Below are 21880 nucleotides of genomic sequence, written 5' to 3'. Positions count from 1 at the left end.
TCCTTTCTGTGGACAAGATAGTTTTTCCGGTGTAGTTTTCTTGCAGATTATGCAAGCACTCCAATCCATGATGACCTGAAATTGAAAGGAAATAGTCCACATAAGCATAAAAAGTACAATATCCAAACCAATATTATACGTTCCAATGCTGTAATTTGATGGAAAATTCATAAATACTTTTATTGGTTTCTTGCATGTCTAAATTTGAATAGCTAGACGAAGATCGTGTATATTCCAGGGAATGTATTGTTTGAACATGGTCTTAAATCACATTTGAGACCGGGCACCCTTGCATTTATCCCCTAATTCTTATGTTTTATTTTCATTTGTTTTGTTTTATTTTTTTTATTTTTTTACACATTTGAGTAATGACATCACTGCAACATAGTGAGCTTAAAAAGGCTTATATATAAATTACCTGTTTCTTGAAATATTAAATTAATGACTCAAAATCTCGGCACAGTACTTCACAACCTAATGTTATATTTGTGCTAATATCTTGTTAGTCTATTGTGACGTCATTATGACGTCATTAAATACACTTCCTGTCATCAGATTTTTTGGAGCTAACCCTCTTTTTGATCTTTATACATGGGCAAAGCTTTGGTGAAAAAATTGTGCTTTTGTCCACAGTGTAATGGTCCTTGGCATTTTTGTTAATAAGGTACCTCACTATAGTGAGTGGTCTTTATAAGTGAAGAATTGTTCTGTGTGAATAACATTTCCCTCCAGCGCAACATCCCCTTTTTTTAGTGAATGTTCTTTCCCAATAGTGTCTCCTATCTCATAAAGCCATCTGCTATTTCCTCCACATGTTGTGAGACTAAACGACAGAATTTCGAGAAAAAACACACTATATGAGGAAAGGACATTGGCCGGTGACTCCCGGCATCACACATTTTGATCTGGGGGGGGGGGGGGGGGGGGGTCGGAGGACTTTTGTATAACGCAGGTCAAGGTCGATGCGAAATATAAAGACCAACCGAATGAGACAAATAAAGCCACAAGTACGTTGGGGATCGGAAGAAAGCAGTGGAGAGACCGGTACCGAGCTGGTGGTCCTCAAAAGCGAAAGATGGCGGAGCCGTGTGGTCTTCCTAAAGCAGGAAAATGGCGGCACCAGGAAAGCATCGAATCATACAGTAGTTTCTACAGATATCCATGTTTTCAAAACACAAATTAAAGAGAATCGAGAAAAGCAGAAGTGTGCGGTTCGTGCGGCACATATTGTGTCAACCTAACGGTTAAAATGACACTGAAGTCCTTACCCTTGTGTGTGGTAATACTGCGCAGATCTGTTACAAAACCTTCAGAGAAAAAAAATGTAAAAAACGTCAAAATGTGGAACTGGGGAAAGAACTTATACGGGGTGTGTTCTCCAATACGAGATCATGTGGGGAAGAGGAAGCGATATTGTGTTTGGCATGACTGGGGGAGAGATCACCTGATGATATTTGCGGAGGTAGACACAAGTATTGGTAGATTGATTGGAGTCCTCAGTGTTGAGGTATAGATCTCTCACAACTCGTCGTCCTCACTTGATAACCTGCACCGCATTGACTTGGAGATCCTCGCTCCGATGAGACATGTTTTCCTTCTCTCTCTACGTTTCATTCCTGATGTTATGCGGGTTCTACTGCACAGGTAAGTTGTTCGGTGAACATTCTATTTCAATCCTCCTGATACATGTTCTTATCGTGTTTGTGAGTTCCATGTCTGCCTTCCCTGTCGGAATTTTTTAATACAGGAAAATCCTTTTCATAAACAAATAATTATTTCCCATCATTACCATGAAACAGTTACTTTACCTGTGTATTCACCTGCCCGCCATAAGCAGGTGAAGGACTATCTACATATTATGGACGGAAACATTATTCGTTTTCCCTCCGGACATCTGATATATATTTATTTATCTCTCAGGACTTTTTATAACGTTACATGTTTATAAAAGTTAAAATGTAACTTTGGGCTCACTTGTATCCACAATATGTCATCATCATCTCTTGTCATCCCCAGTTCTCTCTCATGATGTTTATCACCCCATTAACCTTTCCGAAGTCTACAAAGGGTTCTGTCTTCAATCTCTTTCCACATTCTCTTGTCTCCTTCTTCCCTCCAGGTCTTCAAAACAGTTGTTTACCACCATCTCAGATCATCTCCCATTTAAAACCATGATATTTTTTACCTCCGCCACCGAAGGTGGATGGAGGTTATGTTTTCACCCCTGTCTGTTTGTTTGTCTGTCTGTGAAAAAGATATCTCAAAAAGTGGTGGATGGATTCGGCCGAAATTTGGCGAAGAGGTAGCGGATGTGACGAGGACGAAATGATTAGATTTTGTGAAGATCCGGATCCGGCTAGTATAATTTTTTTTAAAGTGATTCTTCACCATTGGGAGATATAGGGCCAAAAACGATACATAACAGGATATCTCAAAAAGTTATGCACGGATTTGAACGAAACTGGTGGATCGGTAGGGTGTGTAATAAGGAAGAATTGGTTCAATTTTGGTGAAGATCCAGATCCGGATCCCGCAAGTATAATTTTAAAGTGATTCTTCACCAATTTGGTGATGGGGTTAAAACCCACATAGAGCAGGATATCTCAAAAAGTTATGGACAGATTTGGACAAAACTTGGTGGACATGTTTTGTGTATGACAAGGACAAATCGATTAGATTTTGGTGAAGATCTGCATATACAGGGTGATTGAAAAGTAACTCCCTATTTTAAAATACTTATAATTTATTTCTTAACTATAATGTTTACAAGAAATGGATATAAGAAGAAAGCGTATAGCATGAAGTTTTATTTAAAATTCGATATGGGCACCAGAATTCGCCAGCAGCTTCTCAAGCCGCTCGGGAACCGCGTCAACCGATTTCACCAGGAACTCTTGTGGGATGGAAGACATAACTTCTCGTATTCGCCTTTCAAGTTCTTCAAAAGTCGTTGATTTGGTACAGTAGACTTGCTCTTTTACCCAACCCCAAAGAAAAAAGTCACATGGTGTTAAGTCAGGGCTCCTGGCTGGCCACTCATACGGACCACGACGACCCATCCATCTCCCAGGGAAGTGGGCATTCAGCCATTCACGAACAACAATAGCAAAATGTGGAGGAGCGCCATCTTGCATGAAAATCAAATCTTCAACATTCTCCGAAGCACTGATAATTGGCCAGATTTCGTCTTGCAGCATGGTGAGGTACCTTTTGGCATTCATGGTATCGTGAAGAATGAAGGGACCTACAATCCTTTCCGAAGTCATTCCACACCACACCGTTACCTTGGGCCGATATTGCGTTTTTTCAGAAATAACACGAGGATCTTCTCCTGCCCAGTAATAGCAGTTGTGACGGTTCACAAACCCACCGATGTGAAATACCGCTTCATCAGACCAGAGGATATTTTTAAAGAGATCAGACCAATCTTCATACCAAGCCAGCATCACCTCCCCAAACTCCATGCGAATGTCGCAGTCTTCAGCAGAGAGTGCTTGACAGTAGTGTGGCTTCCAAGCATGCCATTTAAGCTCCTTTTTGAGCACAGTTCGTACTGTGTGAAAGGAGAGCCCACTTTCCCTTGCTGCTTGTCGAATTGACTTTCTTGGGCTATGTGTAAACATTTCTTGAACTGCTTGCACTGTCTCCGGGTCACTGGACTTGGAAGGGCGACCGCTTCTTCGAGTATCAGATACAGATCCTGTAGCCATGTTTGCATGACAATTCTTGATCGTCTTTGCCTCAACTTGAGCATGTGCTCCTTTAATGGTCCTACACCATCTTTGCACTTGAACAACGGATTTCCAAACTTCGTAACGTGCCGCTAGCTGTGCACGCTCCTGCAGGGTAAGACGCCCAGCCAAGTTTGTAGGGCTTCCGAATTTCAAACAAAAAATAATCTGAAAAAAAACCAACACAGATTAAATTCTCATACATTAAGGAACAAACACTAAAAATTTGAGAAAAATATTACAATAAATAAATAATGTCTAAATATTTTAAAATAGGGAGTTACTTTTCAATCACCCTGTAGATAGTTTAATTTAAGTGATTCTTCACCATTGAGAGATCGGGCCAAAACGATATATGGCAGGATGTCTCAAAAAGTTATGGATGCGTTCTGACAAAACTAAGTGCAAAAGTTGGTTTGGTGACAAGAACAAGCTGATTCGATTTTGATTCAAGTCTGGATCTAGATACGACCGATCAGTCGGATACAAAATGCAAACTGTTCACCTGGCGGAGGCATGCTCTCTACTGAATGCCGTTCTAGTTTACACCTGTTAAATCACCCCACCTACCTCCGCCCCTTCGACTATAACGCGCACAAAATTGTGCTTCTGTATCAAAGATGTCTACCACTTGTGTTCTCCACTACTCATCATCATTATCCACATCGCCTCTTTGTCTATTTCCATCTATTTTCTCCCTCAGCCCTGCTGTTGGAATTTCCTCCTTCTCCTTCTGCTGTTCCTTTTGATATGTTGTGCCCTGGTCTATTCTGAGTTCTAGCTCTTCCACGAACCTTGACTCTGTTGATACTTCCTTGAACCTTGATACTTCCTTTATAAAGTCCCACAATTGGCAGTGCAAGTTAGAGCAGACATTGAACCATGAAGTCCAAGGAACTGTCCGTAGAACTCCATGATGGAATTGTGAGGAGGTGTAGATCTGGGGAAGGGTATAAAACAATTTTTGAGCGTTTAAAGTTACTGGGTGCACAGTGAGCTCCATCATTAGGAAATGGAAGGAATATGGAACGAGCCAGACTCTTCCTATTGGTAGCTGTCCGACCAAACTGAGCAACCTGGAAAGAAGGACCTTGGTCAGGGAAGTTACCAAGAACCCAATGACCAATCCAACAGAACTACAGAGTTCCTTGGCTGAGAAGGGAGAACCTGCCGGAAGGCCAACAGTCTCTGCAGCAATCCACAAATCCAGGCTTTATGGGAGAGTGGCCAACTCATCCCCCATCTAACACCATCCTTACCATGAAGCATGGTGGTGGCAGCATCATGCTATTGGGATGCTTTTCAGCTGCAGGGAGTGGGAGACTTGTAAGGATAGAGGGAACAATTAATGGAGCTAAATACAGGCAAATCCTTGAGGAGAACCTGCTTCAGAGTGAAAAAACCTTAGATTTCGGCGAAGATCTACATTCCAACAGGACAATGACCCCAAGCATACAGCCAATCCCAGGTCACCTGTGGGCAAGGTGTAGAACCTGTCAGCCCCCCTTACCAGGGTAACGTTCCGCAGCCTTGCAGTTTAAATGGCAGATGGCTCTGCACATCTGGTCGATGAGAGTCCAGTCAACTCCAACAGCACAGGTGGAAGAGGGACACCATCCAACAGCTCCAACAGCACACCGTCTATACCACACACTTACTCGTGTGTACCAGCCATAGAAACACAACTTTTTTGGAGCTAACCAAAATGACTAAAAGGCAAATGACAAAAAATTGGCAGAACAACTCAAATTAGTGAAACAGTACTCTGATGACATTGATATGTAATTTGTCCCAGATAAGTGTGCCAAGTGCACATTCATATAAGGCAGACCAACAAAAACGGACAACATAAAAATTGACACAAATACAACAACACACGAGCTAGACAACGAAGCATCATACAAATATCTCGGAGTAGAAGAGGGCGACCAAATATGTCACAAATGCGCAAAACAATCACCGTAAAACTTCGACTATAACGCGCACTTTTTTTTACCCAAAAATATTTTAAAGTCAGAGGAGCGTATTATACATGGGTCTAATGTTTTTGTAAGTTTTTTTTTCAGATTGAAACGAACGTCGAGGACGTCTTCAAAAACGGAAGTGGCAATACTCAAAGAAGAAGAACAAAGAATAGCTAAATGTTTAATATAGAATATATAATCTGTAAGTTCACAATCATCAAGTAAGTAAACCAGTGTTCTATAAAGTGTTGATTTTAATGTCTGGCAAGTTCGAAAGATATTCTACGAATGAAAAAAATTATACTGGTAATTGAATTGACGTTGGAAAATAAATATATATTGTTCGATTATTCCCCTTGCCCGAGGAGAGGGTATTGCATTTGAGTCCGTTTCTTTGTTTGTTTGTCTGTCTGTCTGTCTGTCTGTTTGTCCGCACAGAATAAATATGATTTTCTTTGCAACCGTTGTTCGGATTGACAGGAAATTTTCACCATAGGTGCAACTCCACCTGTTGAATTTTTAAATTATAATAATGACGTCATGGGTCACGTGGTTCGGCCGCCATCTTGGAAAAACCATGAAACTTTGCACCTCTATGTCTCCAAAAGTGCTGAACAGAAAAAATTGAGACGTGGCTCATTGTAAAGAACTCTCCATGGGGAATAAAATATGTTAATGATCGTGTCACAGGTGCCTCCATTATGACGTCATAATTTGACAAGTACCAAACTTTATCCGATCAAGATGAAATTTCTTGAGTGCCATGTCGGCATGAACTGGTGGAGAAAAAAAATGATGACGTAATGGGTCACGTGGTTCGGCCGCCATCTTGGAAAAACTGAAAAATTTTGCACTTCTATATCTCCAAAAGTGCTGAACAGAAAAAATTGAGATGTGGCTCTTTGTAAAGAACTCTCCATGGGGAATAAAATATGTTAATGATCGTGTCATAGGCGCCTCCATTATGACGTCATAATTCGACAAGTACAAAACTTCATCCGATCAAGATGAAATTTCTTGAGCGCCATGTCGGCATGAACTGGTGGAGAAAAAAAATGATGACGTAATGGGTCACGTGGTTCGGCCGCCATCTTGGAAAAACTGAAAAATTTTGCACTTCTATATCTCCAAAAGTGCTGAACAGAAAAAATTGAGACATGGCTCATTGTAAAGAACTCTCCATGGGGAATAAAATATGTTAATAATCGTGTCATAGGCGCCTCCATTATGACGTCATAATTCGACAAGTACAAAACTTCATCCGATCAAGATGAAATTTCTTGAGCATAATCTAGGAATAAATTAGTTTAGAAAAATAATAATGATGACGTCATTGGTCACGTGGTTCGGCCGTCATATTTGATTTAACACAAAAGTCTTAAAAACCACTGAAAATACATCCTGGCGAGGGTTTGCAATCTCTGATTGCTCTTTTTCTTGTTTTGTGAGTTGTAATTATGTACAACTGATAAAACGATCTCCCCCATCCACGTGACGCCTTGAAGGTGACCATGTTTGGCAGCGTCTTCGCAAGCATGACAGCTTTCACACGCACCTCCGAAATGCTGACGTCACCGCCTTGTTGCCGACGATCTGTGACCCAATCGACCGAATATTCGGCTATTTTGCTTCGTGGGAGCGACTGCAGACGCTCTTTCTGTCGCCTCCAAAGTCTGATGTTCACCTCAGATATTCCATCGAATTCCCCTCGTGTCCATAGTCTGATGTTCACCTCAGATAGTCCGTTGAATTCCCACCCAGCACCTCTGTTTCCGTGATCTTCAGCGTATCGAACAATGTTTCGTTTTTCTAATTACGCTAAGAAAACTAGTGGAAATAGAAGTCTCTGGTAAATCTTATGAACAACTGAATGAAGCTGTTAAAGAACACTTGGGTTTTATAATAAAATATAGCCAGTTATCAGCAACTTGAGTACCACGTGATTGTCATCCGACAGCTGACGGTGGATGGCTTCAATGTTGGACTGAAGTGGGAAGATGCCAGTCGCTGACAGGCCAAATCCCACAAACTCATGTCCGGCAAAGCGAACATACACTTTTCACCATTCAATGTGAGGTTGTGTTTGGCGAACGCCTAAAACACTATGTGCAGGCGCTCGTTGTGGATGGGTGTATCAGTCCCGTGTACAACAATGTCATCTAGTTAAACTGCCACTTCTGGAATCCCTGCGAGGATCGAGGACATCACTTTCTGAAAACAGCTTGGGGCTGAGCTGAGCCCAAAAGGCATCCTAGTGTAGCGAAATATTCCAGCCTGGGTGACGTACGCCGTGAGGTCCCTGCTATCGGGGTGGAAGGGCACCTGGAGATATCCCTGGTGAAGGTCAACTTAGAAAAAACGGTGGAGCCATAGAACTGGGTGGTCAGTTCCTCTGATGTGGGCAGGGGGTATTTCTCTGGGATGACAGCCCTGTTTACTGCATGAAGGTTCACACAGATACGCAGCCCTCTCGACTTTTTCCTGAAAACCACCAAGTTGGAGATCCAAGGGCCGCATTGACCGGTTCAATAATTCCAGCTTCCAACAGGAGCTTGAGATCAGCAGACACTTCGTCACGGAGAGCAAGCGGAACGCGTCGCAGTGGCTGGATGACTGGGATTACCGTAGAGTTGAGTAGGTGCTGGTGGGTAAAGGCAGTGAGGCAACCCAGTCCATGAAACAGCGTGGGTCATTCCTGTTGCTATGGGGAAGCGACCTGCGGAACAGCTGACCCACTGGCATCCATCAGGGAGAAGCCTATCTTTGTGAAGAGGTCGAGGCCTAGGAGGTTGGCACCCCGGCGGGCAATGTGGAATGTGAACGCAGTCAGGTGCTTGGTGCCGTAGCGCACAGGCAACTGGAGGGTGCCCACAATGTCGATTTTGGAGCTACCATACCCGCAGAGGGCAGTAGTGGGGTGTTGTAGCGGCTGATGAGCGAAAAACCGTTTATAAGTGTCTAGGTTGGGCAGAGATACTGTAGCCCCTGTGTCCAATAGTAGGGGCACGCACACACACACATCATCTCGCTGAACGGCATGGGTCTTGAAAGCCACCGGTCTGGAGCACACACACATTGTGTATAATTGTGGGCGCTGTGTGGGGAGGTTGTGCCCTTTGTGGTGCTGTCGTTGTGGCAGGGGCAGAGCGACGCACTTTAGTAAAGATTTAGTTTGATTTAGAGATCTAAAATCTTTAGATTTGCTGCACTAAAAAATGATTTCGTTTGCGACAGTTTGCGACAGCTCACGTCTCCCAAGCCGAGCGCGATAATATAAGTTCCAAAGGACCGAGTCCAGCGAGTCCACGGAACGGGAGGCTCTCCTGGCAGAGAGAGGAAAAGAGGAGGTGGTGGAAGAGAAAACTCAGCCATCCTGGTCGCCAAAATGTTGTGTTAAAGGAGGGACACGACCGCAGAGATGAGTTTCGAGTGGACTGCTTCAATGAAGCACACAACGTCGGCCAACTCCAGCCCAACATGGCGGGTGCCGTAAAACATCATTGGCCGAAAGCAAACGTAAAGCAAACATTCATTCACAGAACTGACGTAACATGCCAGTGTGCAGACATGACGGGGGGAGGGGGATCCTTGTCACAATATAATTCATCGATTTAAAATGTCCACCTCTGAAAACGATTTATAAAAAAGATAATTTTTAATCTCTAAGTGAGATTTGCTGCACTTGTGTATCAGCTCCATTACGAGGCTTCGCCCATGTAATGTATAAAATGTAAAAAAGATAGTTTTTAATCTCTAAGTGAGATTTGCTGCACTTGTGTGTCAGCTCCATGACGAGGCTTCGCCCATGTCATGTATAAAATATAAAAAAGATAATTTTTAATCTCTAAGTGAGATTTGCTGCACTTGTGTATCAGCTCCATTACGAGGCTTCGCCCATGTCATGTATAAAATGTAAAAAAGATAGTTTTTAATCTCAAAGTGAGATTTGCTGCACTTGTGTGTCAGCTCCATCACGAGGCTTCGCCCATGTCATGTATAAAATGTAAAAAAGATAGTTTTTAATCTCAAAGTGAGATTTGCTGCACTTGTGTGTCAGCTCCATTACGAGGCTTCGCCCATGTCATGTATAAAATGTAAAAAAGATCGTTTTTAATCTCTTAGTGAGATTTGCTGCACTTGTGTGTCAGCTCCATTACGAGGCTTCGCCCATGTCATGTATAAAATGTAAAAAAGATAGTTTTTAATCTCAAGTGAGATTTGCTGCACTTGTGTGTCAGCTCCATTACGAGGCTTCGCCCATGTCATATATAAAATGTAAAAAAGATAGTTTTTAATCTCTAAGTGAGATTTGCTGCACTTGTGTATCAGCTCCATTACGAGGCTTCGCCCATGTCATGTATAAAATGTAAAAAAGATAGTTTTTAATCTCAAAGTGAGATTTGCTGCACTTGTGTGTCAGCTCCATTACGAGGCTTAGCCCATGTCATGTATAAAATGTAAAAAAGATCGTTTTAAATCTCTAAGTGAGATTTGCTCCACTTGTGTGTCAGCTCCATTACGAGGCTTCACCCATGTCATGTATAAAATGTAAAAAAGATAGTTGTTAATCTCAAAGTGAGATTTGCTGCACTTGTGTGTCAGCTCCATTACGAGGCTTCGCCCATGTCATATATAAAATGTAAAAAAGATAGTTTTTAATCTCTAAGTGAGATTTTCTGCACTTGTGTATCAGCTCCATTACGAGGCTTCGCCCATGTCATGTATAAAATGTAAAAAAGATAGTTTTTAATCTCTAAGTGAGATTTTCTGCACTTGTGTGTCAGCTCCATTACGAGGCTTAGCCCATGTCATGTATAAAATGTAAAAAAGATAGTTTTTAATCTCAAAGTGAGATTTGCTCCACTTGTGTGTCAGCTTCATTACGAGGCTTCGCCCATGTCATATATAAAATGTAAAAAAGATAGTTTTTAATCTCAAAGTGAGATTTGCTCCACTTGTGTGTCAGCTCCATTACGAGGCTTCGCCCATGTCATGTATAAAATGTAAAAAAGATAGTTTTTAATCTCTAAGTGAGATTTTCTGCACTTGTGTGTCAGCTCCATTACGAGGCTTCGCCCATGTCATATATAAAATGTAAAAAAGATAGTTTTTAATCTCTAAGTGAGATTTTCTGCACTTGTGTGTCAGCTCCATTACGAGGCTTAGCCCATGTCATGTATAAAATGTAAAAAAGATCGTTTTTAATCTCTAAGTGAGATTTGCTGCACTTGTGTGTCAGCTCCATTACGAGGCTTCACCCATGTCATGTATAAAATGTAAAAAAGATAGTTGTTAATCTCAAAGTGAGATTTGCTGCACTTGTGTGTCAGCTCCATTACGAGGCTTCGCCCATGTCATATATAAAATGTAAAAAAGATAGTTTTTAATCTCTAAGTGAGATTTTCTGCACTTGTGTATCAGCTCCATTACGAGGCTTCGCCCATGTCATGTATAAAATGTAAAAAAGATAGTTTTTAATCTCAAAGTGAGATTTGCTGCACTTGCGTGTCAGCTCCATTATGAGGCTTCGCCCATGTCATGTATAAAAGGTAAAAAAGATTGTTTTTAATCTCTAAGTGAGATTTGCTGCACTTGTGTGTCAGCTCCATTACGAGGCTTCGCCCATGTAATGTATAAAAGGTAAAAAAGATAGTTTTTAATCTCTAAGTGAGATTTCTGCACCTGTGTATCAGCTCCATTACGAGGCTTCGCCCATGTCATGCATAAAATGTAAAAAAGATCGTTTTTAATCTCTAAGTGAGATTTGCTGTACTTGCGTGTCAGCTCCATTACGAGGCTTCGCCCACGTCATGTATAAAATGTAAAAAAGATAATTTTTAATCTCTAAGTGAGATTTGCTGCACTTGTGTGTCAGCTCCATTATGAGGCTTCGCCCATGTCATGTATAAAATATAAAAAAGATAATTTTTAATCTCTAAGTGAGATTTGCTGCACTTGTGTATCAGCTCCATTACAAGGCTTCGCCCATGTCATGTATAAAATGTAAAAAAGATAGTTTTTAATCTCAAAGTGAGATTTGCTGCACTTGTGTGTCAGCTCCATTACCAGGCTTCGCCCATGTCATGTATAAAATGTAAAAAAGATAGTTTTTAATCTCAAAGTGAGATTTGCTGCACTTGTGTGTCAGCTCCATTACGAGGCTTCGCCCATGTCATGTATAAAATGTAAAAAAGATAGTTTTTAATCTCAAAGTGAGATTTGCTGTACTTGCGTGTCAGCTCCATGACGAGGCTTCGCCCACGTCATGTATAAAAGGTAAAAAAGATAGTTTTTAATCTCTAAGTGAGATTTGCTGCACCTGTGTATCAGCTCCATTACGAGGCTTCGCCCATGTCATGTATAAAAGGTAAAAAAGATAGTTTTAAATCTCTAAGTGAGATTTGCTGCACTTGTGTATCAGCTCCATTACGAGGCTTCGCCCATGTCATGTATAAAAGGTAAAAAAGATAGTTTTTAATCTCTAAGTGAGATTTGCTGCACTTGTGTATCAGCTCCATTACGAGGCTTCGCCCATGTCATGTATAAAATGTAAAAAAGATAATTTTTATTAATCTCTAAGTGCCATGACGGTTTGCTGTACTTTGTCCTCTTCACCATGCAGCCGGACTCGCAGGACGTGCTCGAGGAGCAAGGAATCTGGACACGGAAAATTGTACGATTGAAGAAAAGGGAACGAAACGTTTGGAACTTTGTGTGGAACGGGAAGTGATCGGGCTTCGAGGAGGTTCTGCAACCTTTCCCTGTTCATTCACTTATCAGAGCAACAAGTGGAAGATTAAAAATCTGACTTTTGTTATTTTTACACATCACTCCAAGAACGGGAAAAGAATAACAGGTTATCGTGATAAGGGGAGAATTGAAAAGATGAAGAGATTTGAAGGGAGAGTGGAGAAAATGGAGAAACCGGAACAAGGATTGTGGTCTATGAAGATCAATAATCTGAGGGTCGAGGATGAGAACACGTATGTTTGTCGCTTCACGTTTAACGAGAGTGAAGACGGAATAAATTGGAGAATATCGGGATTTACGCCGAGAATTGGAAAACGAACTAAGCTTCGGGTCGATGGTGAGTATATGTTTTATTATGTTATTCTCTTAATCCTAAGAGCCGCCATTTTGTCTGAATCTCGATATTCCCAAACGCTGAGAGAACGAGCGGCAAATGTGATCGGTCGAGTTGACGTGAATTGGTGTAATATTTTGTCACAGTACTACTAAACTGGACATTTTTGGAAGTGCCAACCAGACTATTTGTGTTCTAGTGATCAAAATATATAATTCCATTGAAATAAAATAAAAAGCTGCAAAGAAAAAACAAACAAAACAAAACTCCGGATACGAGATTTTTAAGTGATTCTTCACTGTGGAGTGTGATCTGGCCAAACGATACATAGCATGATATTTCAAAGAGTTATGGACGGATTCGGTTGAAACGTGGTGGAGAAGTTGGGTGTGTGACGAGCACAAAGTGCTTCAAAGCACACTAATACTTCATTTTGGTGAAGATCCGAATCCAGATCCAGATACGAGATTTTTAAGTGATTCTTCACTGTGAAGTGTGATCTGGCCAAACGATACATAGCATGATATTTCAAAGAGTTATGGACGGATTCGGTTGAAACGTGGTGGAGAAGTTGGGTGTGTGACGAGCACAAAGTGCTTCAAAGCACACTAATACTTCATTTTGGTGAAGATCCGAATCCAGATCCAGATACGAGATTTTTAAGTGATTCTTCACTGTGGAGTGTGATCTGGCCAAATGATACATAGCATGATATTTCAAAGAGTTGTGGACGGATTCGGTTGAAACGTGGTGGAGAAGTTGGGTGTGTGACGAGCACAAAGTGATTCCATTTTGGTGAAGATCCGAATCCGGATCCAGATACGAGATTTTGTTTCATAATTTTTAAGTGATTCTTCAAAATTGAGAGATGGGCCCAAAATTGATATACATCATGATATTTAAAAATGTTGTGGACGACAAAAGGTTGTGGATAACAAAAGGTTGTGGATGACAAAAGGTTGTGGATCGGTCTCACTAAAATCCGAAATGGACTCAAAATCCGAAATGGAGCGAAATGGACCTTCAAAATCATCGGAAATGGATTGGGGTTAGGGTTAGGGTTACGGTTAGGGTTAGGGGTTAGGGTTAGGGGTTAGGGTTAGGGGTACTTAATTAACATTACATTTTATTCATTCCTCACCTGTTTTAGATCAGTATTTTAACATTTAATTTTACTACTAAATCACCATCCATTTCGGATGTTATTGAGGTTGGTTTAATATGTTGTGTATGAAATGAAATGAAAAGTGTAGGCTATGGGGAGGTTATTGGTTATTTTGAGGTCCATTTCGCTCCATTTCGGATTTTAGTGAGACCCATAACAAAAGGTTGTGGATGACAAAAGGTTGTGGAAGACAAAAGGTTGTGGATGACAAAAGTTGTGGAAGACAAAAGGTTGTGGATGACAAAAGTTGGTGAATGAGTTGGTTTAGTGACAAGAACAAGCGTTACGCCTTGGTCCCCCATCGGTGAAGTGATGCGAGTTGACAAAGTGGAAGACGCAAGGCGGCCATCTTGGATTTTGACGTGGCGACCCAATTTTCAATAGCGTTCTTCCTTATGCCGAGATACACCCACACACCAGATTAGAAGTTGGTACTTCGCTTATTTTTCAAGATATTCCGCTCACAATGTTCAAACATTTATATGGTGGCGGCCATCTTGGATTTTGACGTGGGTTGCACCCACACACCAGATACGAATGCGGTCCTTCGCTTACGCACGCACGCACGCACGGACGGACGGACGGACACACGGACGGAGGGGAAAACCACAGTCCCCCTTTCGCTCCGCTGTGCGACGGGGGACAACAAGCGGACTAGCTTTTGGTTCAGGTCCGAATCCAGATCCGGTCGATCAGACTCAAAGTAAGATGTGCATTAATTTCTGCATATTGCAGGCCATGAGCTACCTCTTTGGACAAAAACTCCAACAAGAATGCAAACGATCCACATGCTACAGTTTGAAGTTGTACGCAACCTTCAGAGTCCCAGCTATCATATTTTCTGGCCCCGGAAACTGAGCCGCTCCTGTCACCAGCGTGCGACTCCACATTTGGTGTCTCTCCTCCAATGATACCGCTGCTGGCTCCGGCCAATGACTTAGAACCTGCTCGTAGAACTACAGACCCGCTTAACTGAGCACACGAGACGGGACACACAGGCACTGCACCTCATCCCGTCTGTGATCTGCTTGTTCGGGACAGGTAGACACAGAAGCCATTAGTGAGCTGGTGGATTTCTACCAATATGACCTTCCATCACCAATAACAGGTGATAGAGATGCGCAGCTGGCAGATAATGGGGTTCCAACCACAGCAAGTCAACATCAGACTTCCCAACGACAGCAGCAAAAACCCTCAAACAGACAGACAGACATTCTTCCCCAACATCCACTGCCTGATGCTTCTCTTCTGCAGGATGTCCGTAACATCATGGAAGTGTGAACGCCCTATTACCGGACTGAGACGTCATAAGACTCACGTCAGGCCAACAATGCATGAAGATCAAATGAATGGCCTTCTACCAACGCACATTCACTATGGTGTGGACTTAATATGAATGGCATCACTGATGACTTTACATGACGAAATCCACGAAGAATGGAGCTTCTGGACATCCTTTAGTAGAGCTAGTGGACTACAAGAGCTAACGATGTACAAATAGGAAACTTTCACTTCACTCAGTACAATTCTGGCTGGCACAAGCTCACATACATCACTATTGAAGACAATATCTCTCTTTTAGTTCAATATTGTCAATTAAAAAAATAAAAGAAAGACAAATATATTGAGTTGAATAAGGCTTGGTGGTAGATTTTGTGATCTGTGAACATCTTAACCTCAAGTGAAACCCCCCTAAAAAATTTCTGGATCCGCCCCTGATACGCATATGCAATTCTATACAATTTGCCAAATTCAGAGCTAATGCATTGCTACACTGTCGATTCGTATTCAGATTCGTGTTCTGCAATGTTCAAAATATACAACTCAATCGAAACTAGAACAGCACTCGATACCTCCACCAGGCTGAACAATTAATGTTGTTGTTTGTTGTTGATAGGCCGGATCTGGAATCGGACCTGAACCAAAATCTAATCAGCTTGTTTTTGTCACTTACCAACTCATCCACCAAATTTTGTCATAATCCGTCCACAACCTTTTGAAATATCATGCTATGTATCGTTTTTGGCCCTGCCATTCAATGGTGAAGAATAATTTAAGATTTAAAAAATTAATCGTATCCGGATCCGGATTCGGACCTTCACCAGAATCTAATGCGTTCGTCCATATCACACACCAAACATGTCCACCAAGTTTCGGCCGAATCCGTCCATAACTTTTTAAGATATCCATTATCCATCTCCATATTGTTTTGGCCTTATCTCAATGATGAAAAATCACTCAAAAATTCCAGTAACCAGACTAGATTTCGTCCAAATCTGTCCGCAACTTTTTGAGATATCCTGTTCACAAACAAGCAGACAGGGGTGAAAAAACAACGTCCATCCACCTTTGATGGCGTTGGTAAGTAGTTCCTCCATCATAGAAATAGACTGATAGACAGACAGAGTGAACCAATTGCTTAACCCCACATTGTGCTTCCTCATGGGGGTAACAACCACTTCTCGAATTTCTATAACTAGCAGAGTACCCGCCCTACTGGCAATCTTGTTCCAGTCATGCAACACATTTTCTGCCATCTCTTGTTGAGGATATTGTTACGTTTATGAGGGGAGGTGAGTGAATACCATAGGAAAGGTAGGATCGCATAGGAATAGTATGGACCGTGTGATGTGTAATAGCATTTCGATGTAATAAGTAGGGAAAATGTCGCTAAAGGTTGTGATTAAATGTGCACAATACGGAGGGTTGTGCCGTGTTAATTAATATTAGGGCTTAAGGTTCATTTCCCTTGTTGGTCATGCCCCCTGTGGCCATTCCCAACGATTATATCATCAGCCGGACAAGTGTAGCATCGGCTGGCCAATATTCACGCTCCATGGGACATGACAGAGCAAAAACCCGCCTAGGAGAGGCGGAGTTACAATGGTTTGATGGGCATGAGGCAGGACCAGCAAGCCACACCCCCTCGCCCCCCCTTCCTCCCTCCCCCCCACCCCCGAGTGACGCGGCCCAACGACGTGGGCGGGGCGAGCATGAAGGGAGGCTTCAAGGAAGGTTCGATAATTTTTTTTGTGCTGGGCTCTATTTGGTGTGCTGCAGGATGTGTCCGCGTTTTCTTCCGTAAGTGGAGGACTTTATTTACCCCGTCAAAGGATTGTGGAGTTTTGGACAGCCCGAAGAGAAAGAGGGCCATCTTACTTGCTTGCCTCAATCCTGGTCACCCAGCGTTCGACACGCGGCTTGGTCGCCATTATTTTTCCAGGCCTCTGGCCTGTTGTGGCTTCGGACTTTGACAACTGCTGACTTACTACAGAAACCATTTGGGCCAGCTGAGTGCCAGAGCTTTTCCTTTTTCGTACTTTCCCCTGCATGTGTTTTTGTGTCCGTACAAGAGGATCCTCCACTTAGAATCTATTACCTCAGTCTTTATTTTAATTATTCTCATTTCATGCCTTGCTTTATTGTAAACTAGCTGAATGCACCTGGCGTTGCCCGGGTCCGGGTTCTGGGTTTGTTTCCCGGGTTCGGGTTTGGGATCTGTGAGATAAAAAAAGGAATAAACCGCGGCCTTGCGAAACAGCGAAGCAAAGCAACATGCAGTAAACAATAATTATATATTACTTAATAAACTTTTTTGTTTGGTTTTGATTCCATACAGTGCAACCAAAGATCCTGGACATCTCGAAAGAGTTTGTGAACTCCAGTAATTCCTGGAGGGTGATTTGCGAAGGCGAGGCCAAGCCGGGACCTAACATCACCTGGTTGAACCCAAAAGGACTCCCCGTCAATGGAGCCAAGATCGCATCGAGTCCAAATGGGAAAAATGGATTGCAGAACATCATCAGTACCTTTACCATCACAGGAGAAGACCCAGAAGGGCAATACACCTGCCTTGTGAAGAACAAGTACGGGATGGCCCAGGACCATGTGATTTATTTGACCAATACAGGCAAACAATGGATTGTGATTGGATGTTCAATTGCCTTGAGTTTGGTTCTTCTTCTTCTCTTTGCTGTTGGATTGCATATTTACCGGAAAAAGCGAAACCCCAGGGAAGGTAAAAACATCTCCACAGTGACTGCAAACCTCAACTCTTTTTTCCTAGCTTCTCCCGTCTATCGAACCACCTTCCTCTGTTTCACTCTTCCCTCCAGGGCTTCACGCAAGCGGTGCCCCACCATCTTGTGTCATCACCCATCCTGGCCCATGATCATTTTTCTCCCATTAACCCTTCATAACCCAATACAACCCTCAATTACTTGCTGGCTTCAGTGTTTCCTTCCCTCCTCCCTTTCCTCTTTTCCAGTTCGGTCATTCCCTTGATGTTTGTCCCAATGTCAATTCTACTTTGCTTTTGCATGAGCCTTGCTCCTGTGAAGAAAGACAATACCAAGAAAGATGTAATGCAGAGCATGGCACTTGCAAAATCCAAATAAAAACAACAGTTGCCATGGAAACGGCAATTTGGTAATTTGGAAAATTTGACCTATCAAGTGTTTTACATGATTTGATGTGCGTAACAAGTTCGGTTGATACATTTTCTAGTTGCGGCCTACCTAATAAGCCTTGACCTTAACCTTCGACGAACTTTGATCACATTTTTCTCACGTTGATACAAATAAGCTGTTTCCGTTTCAATTTGATATCTGGGAAAAATCTTAGATATGGTGAAAAAATAAATTCACAAAAAGTCTTTTGATTATAAAGGGGTGAAATTGTTGTCATAGAACCCGTTGATCTGTCAAAACGGCTACATCGATCATTCTGATTTTGATTGAACCAATTTGCAAATGCTGCTCAAATTCCAAATCAATATAATGGAAAATGACGACATGTGAAATTGATCATCGATCTCAAAAAAGAGGGTTCAGTGATCCATTATGCGACCTTTATCAAAGTTCAGGTCCATTGAATGAAGTTTAAAAATAGTATGTAGGTAACAGTAACGTAACGCAGCTTACGTGTAGCGGCACACTTGGTAAGGCAGCTTATGTGGAGGTACAGTTGGTAACAGCTTACAGGGAGATGTACTGTTGGTAACACAGCTTACATGGAGAGGCACAGTTAATAACACAGCTTACTTGGAGAGGCACAGTTAATAACACAGCCTACATGGAGAGGCACAGTTAGTAATGCAGCTTACCTGGAGAGGCACAGTTGGTAACGCAGCTTACATGGAGGCACAGTTAGTAACACACCTTACATGGAGAGGAACAGTTGGTAACGCAGCTTACATGGAGAGGCACAGTTGGTAACACAGCTTACATGCAGAGGCACAGTTAGTAACACAGCTTACATGGAGGCACAGTTAGTAACACAGCTTACATGGAGGCACAGTTAGAAACACAGCTTACGTGGAGAGGCACAGTTGGTAACGCAGCTTACATGGAGATGCACAGTTGGTAACGCAGCTTCCATGGAGATGCACAGTTAGAAACACAGCTTACATGGAGGAACAGTTAGTAAAACAGCTTACATGGAGGCACAGTTGGTAACGCAGCTTACATGGAGATGCACAGTTGGTAACGCAGCTTACATGGAGATGCACAGTTAGAAACACAGCTTACATGGAGGCACAGTTAGTAACACAGCTTACATGGAGGCACAGTTGGTAACGCAGCTTACATGGAGATGCACAGTTGGTAACGCAGCTTACATGGAGATGCACATTTAGAAACACAGCTTACGTGGAGAGGCACAGTTAGTAACACACCTTACGTGGAGAGGCACAGTTGGTAACACACCTTATGTGGAGAGGAACAGTTAGAAACACAGCTTACATGGAGAGGCACAGTTAGAAACACACCTTACATGGAGGGACAGTTAGTAACACAGCTTACATGGAGGCACAGTTGGTAACGCAGCTTACATGGAGATGCACAGTTAGTAACACAGCTTACGTGGAGAGGCACAGTTGGTAACGCAGCTTACATGGAGATGCACAGTTAGTAACAGCTTACCTGGAGAGGCACAGTTGGTAACGCAGCTTACATGGAGATGCACAGTTAGTAACAGCTTACGTGGAGAGGCACAGTTGGTAACGCAGCTTACATGGAGATGCACAGTTGGTAACGCAGCTTACATGGAGATGCACAGTTAGTAACACAGCTTACGTGGAGAGGCAGTTAGTAACGCAGCTTACATGGAGGCACAGTTGGTAACGCAGCTTACATGGAGATGCACAGTTAGTAACAGCTTACGTGGAGAGGCACAGTTGGTAACGCAGCTTACATGGAGGCACAGTTGGTAACGCAGCTTACATGGAGGCACAGTTGGTAACGCAGCTTACATTGAGGCACAGTTGGTAACGCAGCTTACATGGAGGCACAGTTGGTAACGCAGCTTACATGGAGGCACAGTTGGTAACGCAGCTTACATGGAGGCACAGTTAGTAACACAGCTTACATTGAGATGCGCAGTTGGTAACGCAGCTTACATGGAGATGCACAGTTAGTAACACAGCTTACATTGAGATGCACAGTTGGTAACGCAGCTTACATTGAGATGCACAGTTGGTAACGCAGCTTACATGGAGATGCACAGTTGGTAATGCAGCTTACATTGAGATGCACAGTTGGTAACGCAGCTTACATGGAGATGCACAGTTGGTAACGCAGCTTATAAAATACACTCAATATCTGTTTTTTTTATCCCACAGGAAACTCGACCCAAGCGGATGTTGGACTTCGTGAATCAGTAAGTTTGTAGAATTATTTAATTAAATTTCCCATTTATTAACTGATTTAATGATTATTAATTCACAGAACATAACCACGAGAGCAGGCTGGTAATTTATAAAAATACAAGTTTAAAGTTGGAGTACCGGTACGTACAATCATATAACAATGTGATCATTGCATGTTTACGTTTCTCCAACAGGGACAGAGAGAGGAGGCGTCGTACATGGCTCTGAAGAAGAAGCATCACGAAGAGTCCCAGCATCAGTTGTACGATAACTTGCGATGTTGATCGGACCCAGCACATCTGTTCCCTTTCAATTAACTAGGGCATGCCCGTACTATATATAAGCTAGGACGTGCCCGTACGTGGGTGCCCGTTCCTTGCCAAAAAAAAAAAAAAAAATTTGTGTAGGGGTGTGTGTGTGTAAACATCCTAGGGCGTGCCCGTACGTGGGTGCAAAAAATCATGCGTGCAAACAACAACAACAAAAAAAAACTTTGAAACCACGTGGCAGTAACGACCACAGAACCCCCCCCTCTATTTACATGAATGGTTTGGTCCATTCGCAACGACCACAGAACCCCCCCCCTCTATTTACATGCAATGGTTTGGTCCATTCGCAACGCCAAAGCGAACGGCGAACGGCTAAATCGCCATAGCTCGGTAAGTACTTGTCCGATTAATTTCAAACCTTGAAAAGGCACATCCTCGGGTCCCCAGCAATATACCTGGCAAGTTTCAAGTATATCGGACCGGTAGTTGTCGAGAAATCGTTGTCGCATACACACACACACACATACACACACACATACACACAGAGATTACTGGAATTATAGATAGATACATTCATTCTTTGATACATATTATGTTCCTTACTGAATTAACATTTCTTTGAGAGTAATTGGTTTGAATTATTAGAATAACTTGGATATTTGGAGGCATTCATGATATTATCTGTTGATATGTTACCTGGTTCGTTTCTATAAACAGTTATCTCAGACCTCTCAAGTTACTGGATTAATTTGATGAAGAGCTGATTTTGAAGACCCATTTCAATTTGCCTATGTTTTTCCTTTGCATTTTACACGAACGCCATCTTCAATTCGATCTGAGGTTCGAGGAATGATGTTGATTGAGGTATGCCAACCACAATGGGTAATGCCAACTCTTCCTCGGAGCTAAAAGCTTTCTTCACAAAAAAGACGAAGGGTGAGAGTCCGAAACGTCAGTTTCTTCTTACTTCCAACTGTGGTTCAGTGTGCATCGATCAACGTTGTTCTTCAGGAGAAGTCAT

At 42.4% G+C, this 21880-nt stretch overlaps 1 protein-coding gene across 1 annotated transcript; it reads left to right on the top strand.

Moving 5' to 3' along the window:
• Nucleotides 1-1339: 1339 nt before the first annotated feature.
• Nucleotides 1340-21637, top strand: LOC137427066 (uncharacterized). The gene is made up of 5 exons (XM_078778726.1): nt 1340-1644; nt 12318-12782; nt 17564-17962; nt 20564-20601; nt 20785-21637. Exons 1-5 carry the CDS (start codon nt 1587-1589, stop codon nt 20872-20874), a joined length of 1050 nt encoding a protein of 349 aa, XP_078634852.1. The 5' UTR covers nt 1340-1586; the 3' UTR covers nt 20875-21637.
• Nucleotides 21638-21880: the final 243 nt, after the last annotated feature.

This window comes from Myxine glutinosa, chromosome 5, assembly GCF_964187855.1.
Source record: "Myxine glutinosa chromosome 5, kmMyxGlut1.1, whole genome shotgun sequence".
NCBI lineage: Eukaryota > Metazoa > Chordata > Myxini > Myxiniformes > Myxinidae > Myxine > Myxine glutinosa.
The sequence above is the reverse complement of the archived record's forward strand: the minus strand, read 5'-3'. Positions and strand labels throughout refer to the sequence as shown.

Coding starts and splice junctions, on each gene's coding strand:
- LOC137427066 (XM_078778726.1), top strand. CDS start 1,587: ATGTTTTCCTTCTCTCTCTACGTTTCATTCCTGATGTTATGCGGGTTC. Junction 1,645..12,317: donor ATGCGGGTTCTACTGCACAG/GTAAGTTGTTCG, acceptor TTCACCATGCAG/CCGGACTCGCAGGACGTGCT. Junction 20,602..20,784: donor ATGTTGGACTTCGTGAATCA/GTAAGTTTGTAG, acceptor TTTCTCCAACAG/GGACAGAGAGAGGAGGCGTC.